At 48.9% G+C, this 13,942-nt stretch overlaps 1 protein-coding gene across 1 annotated transcript in view; it reads right to left on the bottom strand.

Annotated features, from left to right (window-relative positions):
• DISP3 (dispatched RND transporter family member 3) overlaps positions 1 to 13,942 on the bottom strand; it is a 241,513-nt gene that overhangs the window by 196,197 nt on the left and 31,374 nt on the right. The window contains exon 2 of the mRNA XM_078607818.1: positions 1,414 to 2,623. Within this exon, the coding sequence (XP_078463944.1) occupies positions 1,414 to 2,623 (1,210 nt within the window). The remainder of the gene's footprint in view (positions 1 to 1,413; positions 2,624 to 13,942) is intronic.

A 13,942-nucleotide genomic window follows, 5' to 3' on the forward strand; every position in this document is an offset into this window, starting at 1 on the left:
ACGCCAATTTGGCCACGAGACCAACACCGCAAAGGCTCTGTCTTCAGGGATGAAGCCATGAGGTCCTTTACAAGTCACGGGTTGGCAGATGGGACCTCCCCCCTATAAAAGGACGCTCCGTTTATTAGATTCAGCCCGCACAGAACATTAACGACAACGCATTGTGAGCGGCGTGATGAGAATCGTAACGGATAACGGGGCTTATTTTGGCATCGCTCACCCACGGTGGGTAAGGAAATAATCGCAGCCATTAACTCACGCCATTGGTTGTCTGCGGGAGCAAATGTAGGCCAATTAATGTGCGGCGCGATATTCCCATAATCATCACACCCTCGCGCATAGTCACAACATCAATTAGCAACCGACACCGGCGCAAAGTGCCTCACGTTCCTGTTGCATTGGGCGTTATGTTCCCTTTCGTAATTATTTATTCCGACCGTCATGCTTTCGGTTCCCAAGTCACGAGGCGAAGGAATTCCCAATCGGGCCTCTGCAGCTAATCATGCACCACCTTGTGTAAAGAGAATGGCCCCCCAAAGATGATGTCACAAAACTGTTAACGATTTAACTATTTTTTTTATTTTACCAGGTAAGGCCCACTGAGCTATAACACTCTTTTTCAGAAGTGACCTGACTTAACGAAGTGGCTTATCACGTGGAAATTTATAGCAGCCAAATATTATAAACGCGTGATGTCGATTCAAAATCCGGAGGACCCGGAGAAAAATCCGCACGGCCACGGGGAGAACATGCAAACTCCAAATATACAGGAGGCGTCAGGGTTGGGATCGAACCCACGACATCCTGTACACCAGGCGAGGAAGTAAACATCTTGCACCATGCTGCCCCTAAATCTCACTTTGTCACCTTCAACACAGGCCTCTTTACCCACACTTGGGGTACATCTTGTATGCGTCCTGCAAAGGTTTTCTCTGCCTGTCAATAAAACCAAATTTTAAGACAACTATTATTAAAGACCTGCTTGGAGAGGCCTTGCTTATGGTGGAATAATGTTCATCGTCCCGCGCAGATAGATCAAAAACCTACTTGATGTACTCCTCCCTACTCGCACCTCGATAGCCATCAGGGTAGATGTCTCTTCCCTCCACAATTCCACAAAGCCACAACCAAAATCCACATTCATAGGCGCGCGTTATCTCCACCGCAGCCGGCAAAAACAATTACTCGAGCGTTACACTCCTGCCGTGATGTGTACGGTCACGCTGCATAGCTCCCTCCGATGCGTTCACGATCAAGAAGAATAAAAGGACGAAGCTCCCCCAGCACGCGGAGTGAAACGTCAAAAACATTTCGCGCACAACAACAACGTGCCGCACAACCCGGAGGACACGTCGCAGGGCAATTATTTCGGACGTCTCTCTAATTCGCACTCAAAACCGGGGCAACTCTCACCTGTTTAGCTGGCAGATTTCGCCTGGCCATCAGCTTTCGGGTTCCCTTCCGTACCAACCACCGATCGCCCCGGGCAACGGTCCGATTCCCTCGGAGTGGCCGCCGTTCCCTGGCGGCCCCCGTCACCAAACACTGGCGCGGCGCAATCACGTCAAAAATGTGCACACTCGTCTTGGCATCCCTGAAGACGAGCTTATTGCCACCGCCACCACCAACGCCGCCGCTTTTGCTTGCACTGCTGCAGTGGGCGATGTTCCTCTCGTTGACTCTGCGGATGAGCGACGAGACATCATCGTCGAGAGCAGGAGCCGGACGCAGCCCGAAGACTCGTTGGCCGGAGAAGCCCTCGTCGGCATCGGGCCGCGAATTTCGCGAGGCTGCGGTGCCGGTGAACGACGTGGAGCGTCGTCCGCGGGAGGAGCCAGATGGAACGACGGCCTCCAGGAGCTGTGTGCGCAGCGCGGAGGCGAGCGCGTCGAAGCGGCGCAGGGCGATCTGGTCGCGGGGCTCGAAGGCGCCATACGACAGGTCCAGGTCGAGCGGCGGCGACAGCGAGAACATCGCGGCGGCCAGAGCCAGCGGGACGCCCACGCCCAGAGCCAGCGCGCACGCCGACACGCGGGGCGATGCGTACGCGCGTCCCACGCGCAGCGACCAGCCCGTCTCCCCCGCCGCAGACACCGCGGCATCACCGGGGTCGCGCCCGTCGCGGCTCTTCGCCCCGTACCGGAGTTCCCGATCTCCGTCGTCCTCGTCGCCGCCGTCGTCGCCGACTTGGGAGCCTCGGCTTCCGTCGGCAGCGGAGCCAGCCCCGTTCTTGTGTCGGCCACGCGCCGGGTGCTCGTCCGCACGCTCGAACCTCTCGCTTCCCGCTCTGCTGCGGTTTGGCGTCCGTTCAATGCTATTGAGTCTGGCTCTGTCTGCGTTTGTGTCTCCTCGACCCATGTCTCTACTCGTGCCTATCTCCGTTTCTCCGTCTCTGCCCACGTCTCTGTCTCCACCACAGCCCCCTCTGGTGTCTGCGTCTCTCTGCGTGTCCGCAGCGGTGTTGTCGTTGCACTCACGACGCTCAGCGGTGACACCAAGGGGGTCGGCCATTGTGAGTCCACTATTCAGAGGTCGAGTTTGGCGTGCGTGCAACGCGCTTCCACAGCTGCTGACGGGGCTCGAAATCAAAACCCGTCCCAGTGTGTCCCTTGTTTTTTCACCTCTGTAAATATCAAGCACAAAAAAACAGAGATAAGCATCGTTATGTCATTGGCACGTTGCGCTTTGGAAAAGAAAAACACAGCAAGCAATTCAGTCGATTATTTATCTTTCTTCTCATGAACAAACCTTTGGCACCGTTATTATTCCTCACATCAAAATAGTCTTAAATCTACATTGAAAACTTATTTCTCCTAAAAAAATATTTTTGTATTTAGTTTGTTGTCCTTCCCCCGCACCTCCGATTACCACAGTTGGCTACGTACGGTGCATAAAAACATACATACGAGGTGTTAATGTGAGTGCCAATGTCAACAAATCGTTTCGGGTTATTGCTATTGCGATATTTGCTCAGAGCTGCCGACGTAATGCTCGGACAAAAATAAAAATACATTAGGCAAAGAGGGGTGGAACACAGTCTCGGGGGGTGGTGGGGGGGTGTGTGGGGGCTGGCGGGGGTCGAAGGTCATATTATGCGCGCACAGCCAACCCCTTGGCTTATCCCAAGAAGAATTCAGGGACACATCAGTGACATGAGTCTCCTGTCCTGACCTCGGCGCTTGCACTCCCAGCGGAGATGTTGACGCCAAGGAGGCAAGATAATAAACTCAATCAAAATTTTCAAAATCCCGACTATCCTTTCAATAATAATTGCTTTTCTCGGTAAGTGGATCGCTTTGCTTCTTATCTGTTCTGACCAAGCGTTACTTGGGCTTTTATTAGTTTTATTGGATTTTTTCTTTTGGAATTTCTCACTTCTCCCGATGGGAAAAGGGGGGGGGAGAAATTTCGCCTGAAAATCTCTGATAACATTCGTGTTGCTGTTGGGGTTTTTATGCCAACTGCAATAGGATCTCAAAAATGCCACTTTCCAGCCTGGTGACCACAGTGCCCGAATTTTCTGAAGCGCCTATTCAAACGCCGCAAAAAATGCGTCAAAATACGAAGGCGGAAAATAAACTTGGCCCGTTCTTTTAACTCGGATGCTTGCTATGATTTCAAAAACCCCGTAAAAAATATTTATATGCGCTTACATTATAACCTATCTTTCCTGAGAAAAATATCAAAAGCGGAAACAAAATATATCATAAAAAGAGATTGCATTTTCCCCCCCTCATGGAATGAAGCTGCAATGACTCCTGTATCATAAACTCAAACAACTTCGTTTTGAATGAAAATTATTAAAAAGGCTCAGTGACACTTTACCTCAACACACAGCAATGTGACATCATCACGCAAGCTCTCGCAACCAATATGCCAATTCATAATTGGTTTCTTTGTATTCATAATTGGTTTCTCTTATGTCACATCGGGGAAGTATAATGATATTTGTTTTAAACAATAACCGTCCACCACCGAGCAGAGCCAATCAAATCAAGCTGTTACGTCCTGGACAATGGATTTGGTTTTGTCAGCAAACCGGGAATATGTTGAGAGGCAATGCAAGATTTAGACAATTATAGACAACAATGCAATAACGCCGGAGCTGTCACGGCATGCAGAGTGCGATAATTGATAAGGTGAATATTAGACTTTGACAATCTCCCGAGTTATGTTGATAACAGTGAGGAAAACATATGTGAAAAATAAATAAACCAAAAAAATCATGTCCTTGCAATTTCACCATCACCAAAAATCATCACCACCATTCTGTAATTTGCGTATTCTTTGGATTATAAGATGCACTTTGTTCTCTTGATATTTAAAGCAAAGTTGGGGGTGCATCTTACATTAAAATCCGCATGCAAAACGGCAAAGGTTAGTTTACAAGTTTTATGGTCATTGACAACCAGCCACCCATCAATCAAGACCTCAATGTACACACCGCCACTTCAAATCCTGGTCCCCCTTCTAGGATCGCGCTGCGGCTGTGGACACCATCCTAGAACCTCACCCAGATCCGGAAGAACGACCGATGCTGACGGACAGGGTGAAACAACGCGGCGACCAGAATAAACAACTCATTCGAAACCCAAACATCATCGCACACATCCCCGGCTTTGACATTCCTCCACCTCGAAGACACTGGACGCAATAACCATCAACCGCAACAGAATATCTCTGCAGACCGATGTGCACATGCCCATCATACAACCCAAACTACGCACAATATAGTAATTCATTATTCTCTTAGGTTTTTTCGGTAAAGTCACGTAGGTAAAAATAAAAAATAATAATAGAAATAAGTGATTCATTATTTTATTTAAAATAAATAATAAAATTTCTATCAATAATAATAGAAATACGTGATTTATTATTTTATTTCTATTATTATTTCTATTATTTGTATTATTTATTTTTACCTACGTGACTTCACCGAAAAAACCTAAGAGTATGAATTCTTGCAGTTACGAAAGCTTCAAATATAAAATTAATCCTTTGTAATCTGCACTCCTTCAACGGAGGAACAGCAAAACTCCACCAACTCTCCTGAAACATTCTCGAGGCCTGCATTCCTCGACGTTAGCGTTCGGCTCCTGAACGCACATTGCCATACGCAAGAATAAAATACGAGGCTCGTGTGCGTGACAACATTCGTATAATCACGCCACTGACACCGGTCACAAGTTTGGGGTGCGTCTTACTTTGCATGTCTGGTTATTCAGAGAATACGGTAACACACTGCCGCCCTTCTCATATAACAAGGACACTGCTGACTTCACTTGCCTTTAATTTTCGCCTCGACATTCACTCTCCCAAGCACTTTATCCACTTGTGATGACCATTAAAAGCTTAAGTCTATCCACAGCGTGCCATTACTGGTAAAAAAAAAATCAAATCCCATTAATTGTTTAATGGCAACCATGGCCAGAAGGCAAGACGCATTATTATAATTAATATAATTTTACGGTTGTTGTAACAGCTCGTGCCGTGGCTCCACCGGACAGCACGGCTCTAAACCTGCCCCACACCACACCGCCGACACGTAACGGCGTGTGGCATTTTCTGAGAACCACCATCAATAATTTCGGGTGCCACGGAAGAGAGAGGGGTGCCGCGGTGGGGAGGGGGGCAAAGAAGCAAATTGTGGAGCGTGCACAGCTGCGATCGGGTCGCCCACGTGCGTTGCTGGCTTGCGCTTTTACCGACCTAAGAAGAAGGACAACATTGGATGACAGGTGCCTGCCCTGCCCCTGCATTGTACTGCCTCCCTGACTTTCCCTGCCCTGCCCGCCCATTAAATTCAGTTCAGTTCCTGAAGAAGCATGTGCAGCTAAACGTCGGACACCGGCGCCCAGCAAAAGGCAAGTGCGGTTGCACCCGAGTCAAGAGCCGCATGGCTCACAGGGTTATACCGAATAAATGAAACTCAAACTGAAACAACCCAAAAGAGGACATCGGAGAGCCACGCACCACAGCCGTGAAAACCTACGCAGCACAACACCAATGGCCTTCTGCATATAGCATCATGTTGTTTGTGTTCTATTAAGGCACGACAACAGAAACCGTGACATCGATATTAATGTCATTTAGTGGCAGTGCGATGCAACAACGATGTAGTAACAATGATGCGGAGGTCACGTATTTGCGGTGGAATGCTAGAGGGGGCCCCCCCCCCCCTTAAACAGACCCGAGCGAAAGTGAGACCAACGTCTTGTTACAAGCCTTCGACGATCACTAATGCCAAGCGACAGCCAAGGGAGATCACCCAACCTCATCTCCGTGAACGCACATCGACTGTTAACCCCCCCCCCCACACACAACGCACACGCGTGCCAAAGCCAGCCCCGGCGACAAACGTGTTTCACTTCACCATCATCATCAGCCAATGTTGATCCACTGCTGGATGAAGGGCGGCCCCCCAAACCACCACCCACATCTCTCATGACCCTGCGATGGAACGATTCATCACCAAGCTCGTGACCCACCTAGTAATGAAATGATCATCATAATAATCTACAAAGACGCGTTCTTACAATAGCACAGCGTAATCCATGAAAGTCCCATTACGTGAAGTTAAACATTATTCAATATGGGGCCGTCCATAAATGACGTCACGCGATTTTGGACGATTTTTGACCCCCCCCCCGCCTTCGTCACACGACGTCACAAAAAGTCAGACCCCCCCTCAAATGACGTCACAAAGCTCTGCCCCCCCAAAATAAAACATGCTTCAAATCGTTTTAAACTATTGTCATTGTAGTGCGTATTTAATGTGGCGCTGCACTCTGATGTAGGAGAAAACATTTATTAAAAAGTATATTTAATTAAGTAGAACGTGTTGTCTATTTATTTAAAGTTGCGCATTTTGATGTTACGTCACATTTCTCAACCCCCCCCCGCCTCATCACACATCGTCACGAATGTCTGAACCCCCCCCCTAGGTGCGTGACGTCATTTATGGACGGCCCCTATGACGAGCGGCTCGTGTGCACAGATAGAAGACACGCGCTGTCCGATGCACTCCACAAAACGAACCTTCTTGCAAGCAGGTGCCATGTATCATTTAATCATAGGCCATGCTCTACCCACTGCTGGTTGAAGGCCTCCCTATGCTGTCCCTCGTGACCCACTCCTGCACAGGCAGTGCTTTCATCGCTCCATCTCCATTTATGGTCGTCCTCTACGGAGGTCCGAGGGCAACCATCATCCCAGATAGTGGCGTGTTCTGTCCAGGACCATTTACGTTTCTTAAATGTCAATGCATTTTATTTGAGTATTTTCCGCCGATCAATGTTCTCTTTATTGTAATTCCACGCATTATGCTCTCCATTATTTTAATTAAACATTTAAAATCTAGATTGAAAACCAGAACTGCTTTCTTGTTATTCGTTTGGTGCCCTTCCCCCGCGCCTCTGATTAGCGTACTATACGCTACTATATACTACACTACTATACTACATTGAGATCTAATTTCTTTAGCACTGCTTTTTGTGTATTAGTTTGTTGCCCTTTCCCGCACCTCCGATTAGCGCGGTTGGCTACATACGGTGCAAAAGAAGTTTATCACGCAACATACACACAAAGCTACAATTCACTTTCCCCAACATTGTGATGACGTGCCGGTGTTAATGGTCAGCACGCTGGACTAGCGGTTCCCACGGTTACGATAACCTCAGCGTAGAAGTTTGGGAAAAATTTGTTTTTAAAAAACAAGCTTTTCAATGCACACACTTTTATTTGCACTCAAAAGTAGAAAATAACTGCTTTTCACCCCGGAATAAATGAAAAGTTGATGCGTTCACAACGGAAATTAAACGTAACGATAGGAAGCGACCCCACTGTTATTAATCACATAAAGAATTCGATGGTAAAAATCATTTATCTTCTAATCTTGAGTGCAAATAAAAGTGCGTGCATTGGAAATCGTGTTTTTTTTTAAATAACCTAATAACAGTTTGGATTTGTAGGTCTCGCGCTCAGGAAGTAGAGGGCAGTACAATGGCCGCTCTGGCGCCATGACGAGCGGCGATAGAAGCACGCCTCTCATTGGTCAGAGGCTGGCAAGCAACAGCCCCTGTGATTGGACCCAGACGTTTGCCGTCGTCGCTGGGTGCTAACATTCGTGATTTTTCAAAAAGGTGGGGGGATGAGGGTGGAATGTAAGATTATTAATTATTAAAATTTACCTTAAAACACGAGTATGAATTAGGGGGGTCTGACTTTTTGTGACGCCGTGTGACGAGGGGGGGGGGGATCAATAAATCGTCCAAAATCGCGTGACGTCATTTATGGACGGCCCCTATGTGGGTACGCCACAGCGAAGTCGATCGGCAGCGGGGTAATGTGTAGATGCGCCCACCTCTTCCACGTCGTCTGGCCAGCGTGGAAGACGGGAGAGACAGACACACACTTCTAACTACAGGTGTCCCTCTGCCGCTCACTCTCAACGAGGCCATTCCATCAGCGGCGAGCGTGAGCAAGCACATTGCAGAGCTGCACCTTTCTACCCCGTGTCCCCGCCAGGATATTCGATTGCTCACACAACGAAGTTAATTTTAGTTTTTATGTTCAAATTGCATTTGCTTCGTAGCCGTACTTTGTTTTGCTTTCGCAGTTTTAGTGGCGACCCCGGGGGAAGGCCGGGGAGGGGTCACCTCAACACCCTGGGGTCCTTCTTAAGTTGTCACCGGGTTAGAAACTAAACATGAACCCTCCAGAACGACGCCCTCCCCTTGACAGCCAAAATCACACAGCGCAGCGGGGGGCACCGACGACCGTGGCGCAAAGAGAGCCGACGCCGACACTGACGGTTTTGGTGGATTGTAAATGTCTCCAACTGCGCCCGCGCCCTTCAACCGTGATTTATGGGCGATGTTGGCGTTCCAACGCGCTTCACTTCATTCTGGCTCGCGGTTGCCCCACAGATCTTTGTGGGAGATTTTTCTCAGCCGTGGCCGGACCCGTCTCAGCAGCCAGAGACCGCCCCGGCTTATAACAGGCAGACGGATACACACGCGGCAGGGTTGGCCCACCTTCCGAGGTATATAAACAAGGGACACATTTAAACTATTTTACTATTTCATGGGACCTCCCTTGCCAGTATCAAAATATTATAGGTTTTACCCCTTTCTGGCAATAAAACAGGTGTTAAGATGTTAAAACACCAAACTGAAACCTTTTGCAAGGAATCATGTCTGCATTATACTTGTGGTGAACATGCACACATTTATAACAGATCAGTGGAAATTTTTTGTTTTCGTAACAGCTATTTTCAATGGAGTATGACACGTGAGGTTCTGCCTCCCCTGACCGCACGTCCCTGCTGCGAGCGAGCCGATTTCATCGCTCCATCTCACCCCAGGTGGACGCGCTTTCAGACGCCTTGGCTGGCACTCCCATTGATTTTCTTGAGCAAGCGCACTGCCTTGGACTTGGCGGAGGCACCGGCGCCGAACGATGCTTACCTGCTCGTTGTAAAATACTGTGGTATTAACTGCATACCACCCCCACACACCCTTCTCCCTCTCCCGCTGCTTCGCCCACCCCGCCTTCCTCCGTGGGCTTTTATGCCCCACCGATTTCGTGATGTTACCAAACCGGCCACCACCACCTGATAAGATTGCCAAACCCTCCCCGGATTGGCCGGGAGTCTGCCGAATTTGGTATCGATCTCCCGGTTGGTGATTTAATGCAATCCTGGATATTTTATTAAGGAAATATGTAAATGGAATAAATTAACAACAAATAAAAAAAATTAATCTCCCAGAATAGCTTCAATCGGAGTTGGCAACCCCCACCACCGGATGACACTTTGCAGATTTCCCAAGACGGCTACGCTCAAAAAGGATCTGACATCCTGGAACAAAACAGAACCAGGTGGCAACTCCGACGCAGCACCGCGGCTGACAGAACTCGCACCTGCCGAGAAGCGGCAGCGTAGGTGCCCCCCCCCCCCCCGCGTGCCAACCGCGTGCCAACCGCATGCCAACCAGGTGCTCGCCGCGTGCCCCTCGGGTGGCCCCCACGTGCCAACCGCGTGCCCCCCCCTCCCACGTGTGCCCCCCCCCTCCCACTCCACGTGCCCACCAACTCGGCACGACCGCACTGCAACTGGCGGTGCAATTAACGGCGCCGGGTGTGAGAACTGCAATTCACGCCTGCGCGCTCCGGCAACTCGGGGTGGTTGTTGGGGGCGGGGGGGGATGGTGCGCTCGCTCGGTGGACCATCGTGCGAAAGACGCGACACACGGCACGATGACATCGTTCCATGTGTTTTTATTGTTGTTTTCCTGAGTATTATTTCTGCTACGACGTTCGTTTTACAAGCCCCCCCCCACCTCCGCCGCATCCCCTGGAAAGCCTTCGTCGAGTCTCAAGAATGTGTTTCAGGAGGGTCTTGCCGAAGTCTATTCGAATTTCTATGTACTGTATATTGCACTTCTTTCGCACTGTACGAAGCCAACCGTGCTAATGCAAGGTGCGGGGGAAGGAAAACAAACTAAAACACAAAAATCAGTTTGAAATAAATAAGTTTTGAATCTAGATTATTTAAAAGTGCATATCTCCAGTGGATTCCTAATATCGGAAGGAAGAGCGTTCTAGACGGCCGCAGAAGCGCATCTGAAAGCGTGCGATGCGGTTGACCGTCTTTGTTCGATGGCTACAGCCAAAATCTGCTTCGAGGATGACCGGAGTTCGCATGATGGTTTATGCTCCTTCATGAGATCAGCATTTTTGTTTAAGGGTTTTTTTCACTCATAGAATATAATCAATTACATTATACTGTATGCCGGAGGGGGGGGGGGTTAGCTATAGGATGAAACCGGAGAAGTAGGAGGAAAACCGTGCAAGAAACAAGGGGAGGACACACAAACTCCACACAGAATGATGCCCGATTCAGAAATCGAAGCCAGGTCCTTCAACCGTGGAGGCACGAGTGTTACCCACTGTGCCACGTGACCGCCCCCCCCCAAATCACCTTACATGCCCCGCCATGAATAGTCACCCTGACCACCTCCACCCCTCACCTCACCCCTCCCTCGTCAAGCCTCAACCTCCCCCTTCATACTTCTCCCTGACGACCCTTCACAACGCCCTTCTCATCCCATCTCTTTAATCGGAGCTCAAGAAAGAGAAGCAGGGTTGAGATTTCGATTTAAAGCTTTCGTGACTGCAGCGATTCATCTTCTTGGTTCTTTCGGTAAAGTCACGTAGAATGGAAATAATAAAGTAATAAAAATAAAACATAATAAAATAATTCGTGAGAATTATTTTATTATGTTTTATTTTCGTGAGAATTATTTTATTATGTTTTATTTTTATTACTTTATTATTTCCATTCTACGTGACTTTACCGAAATAACCAAGAAGAGGGTTGAGATTGCTTTTGGTACTTGCACGAAAGAGTGACTAAGAACCCCCGGCAGGTGTTGATTGTGGGCTTTGGCTGCAGGTGGCCAGGAGATGACCGTACACGAATGCATTCTTGAGTCCATCCGTGTGGAGCTATGCGTGATCAGTTCTCCCCAGGCTTTCATTTGAAAAAATGTTGGGTTAGATCGGCGTGCTGAAGTAGTAACGAATTGGCACGTTTTGTTGTCGTGACAAACCTTATTAAATCAGCTATGTCGGGTGGTGGCGGGTTAACAACACATTTAATATTTACGCGATCTAACCCAAGAAATAACCTTGATTATTAATAATATTGGTCGCAAAAACCTACCAATTGTTAAATTTCCCCAGGCAGTTCGATTTATTTTCATTCCACATGGAGCCATTCGTTAGTGGAATTGAACAAACGTCGGAATGACAGGACCCTCGTGACAATGGGTGTTGAGATTCCGCGAGACTTTGTTTGTGTGAATAGATAGCATCGTTGTTGTTATTATTATTGATTATCCCTCTTGGGAGGAGATACACAAGTGCTGCAGCCGTAAACAAATAATAAACACGGCGAGAATGCAAAAAAAAACTTTTAAAATATCTGGCATGTGCTACAAATATCATTAAGCCTCGTTCCATTATGTACTGACTCGGCTACAGCTGCCAGTACCAGCAAGTAGGGCTCAGCATGAGGCTCTGTTGTAGCAGAGTTTGGGCGTTATAACGTCACATACTTGGATTATTTTTATTATTTGCCTCCAGAAACTCCTACCCTGTCACTTCCACTTTTTTCCCCGACTGTAAACATATGGAATAAATAAAATGGGAAAACATTTCAAGCGGGGAAACTTCAGACTCATCGAAGCTGCCTTTAAATTAGGTTAGATACACACAGAGACAGAGAGAAAAGGTGAAAGCGATTTCCTGGCTCAATTGAGCATCTAGGCAGTGGCGCTTATCTCCTGTTTACAGGCCTGAGCCAGTTGTGGAAATGTTTCAACAATTCTACCGCAGAAATGAGTTTATCCATAGAACAATCGCTGTTGACTTTCCCACAAAAGTGGTAAATAATTTATCGGCCCCTCAAAGATGATGGGCTGTGAACCCCCAACTAGGATGTGAACTCGTGAACTTCTGATTGCTAGCTGCCCGCACCAGGCAAATGGGTTGCTCAGTAAAACACATTCCTGCGGAGGGAGCTGGTAGGAACGTTGGGTTGCTCGGTCAATGGCCAGGGTCCGCAAATATGGCCGACTGTGAGGGCGGGCACAAGCCGGCCTGAATAGGTTAAACGTTGAGTTTTATAAGGGCACCACGGGGTGACCAGCCCCTCCCCACCCAGCCCCACCCTCCCCACCCAGCCCCACCCTCCCCACCCAGCCCCTCCCCTCCCTCCCCACCCAGCCCCTCCCTGCACGACGGACGGACAGACACAATAATCCCCTGTGGGCTGGTGTAACCAGGAAGTTTCTACCAGTATAATCATTACAACCTACTACTACTACTCCTCCCCCACATCCCTTTCCCAATCCCCTCCCCCACGCCGTGTCAATCATGAGGGTCGTTTGGCCATACTTCATCACGGTGGTTCAGTGCGGGTTGGTGAGGGGGGAGGGGCAAGAGGGGAGCAGGACCTGTTCATATCTCACTCGCCACCAATGCTAGCAGTGGCCAGAAATCGAACTCGGGTCGCCACGTTCAAAGCTCCGTGTGCCATCGACGAAATATCGCTACAGATTCGTCATTGTAAACGATTAGTTTACGACGACTAATACGACGCCACAATATTGTAAATGTACCTAACTGACGACTATATCAATGTGAAATGTGTCTCCTTGCATTTCAAACCTCCCCCCCCTCCCTCCCCCGAGGTCTCCCTTTTGCAAGAAACGTTTCATCTCAATGGGCTTCTCTCCCCGTCCCGTGGCCAGACCCCCCCCCCCCCTTAAAAAAACACACAAACACCGCTGATTTCATTAATATCGTTCCTGCTACTCCTACCACGACGACCGAGAACCACTTTGGTCCGAAAACGCAATATCAGCTGTCGGTGCCACGGAGCTTAAAAATAAAGAGGCCCCCTCTGAGCAGGCACCGCTGACCCCGGGCAAACATTGGCCTCAGCCTCAGGATAAACACTCCTCCACCCCACCCCAGCGCGCCAGTACTGCATCAAATTTGAGATGGAATTTAAACCCCACGACTCAAATGGATAATAAATAAATAAAACTACGGACGTGCGCGCGCCGGCGAACACCCAGGGAATCTGCCGTCGAGGGGGGGAGGAGGGGGTGATTGCGATCGGCCACTTCGAGGCCAGGGCGGTGGAGGGCTGACTACGCTAGGGTGCCAGCCTGAAACGCCGTTTTCTTCAAATTCCGAGTCAAGAGTTTGCCTCCCCCTTTTCGGCTCAGTCGATGGAAGTGTGACCGTTACGAGGCAGATGGGGGTTTTTCTGGTTGCACAGTCGTGTTGTTCGGCCACGAAATCCGACGCTTTTCTCCGGAAGCTCTCAAGCACGCGAAGCAGTTGGGGCACCCATATTAAATAATTTCGG

This window comes from Lampetra planeri, chromosome 28 (genome assembly GCF_965212315.1).
Source record: "Lampetra planeri chromosome 28, kcLamPlan1.2.h2, whole genome shotgun sequence".
Classification (NCBI taxonomy): Eukaryota; Metazoa; Chordata; class Hyperoartia; order Petromyzontiformes; family Petromyzontidae; genus Lampetra; species Lampetra planeri.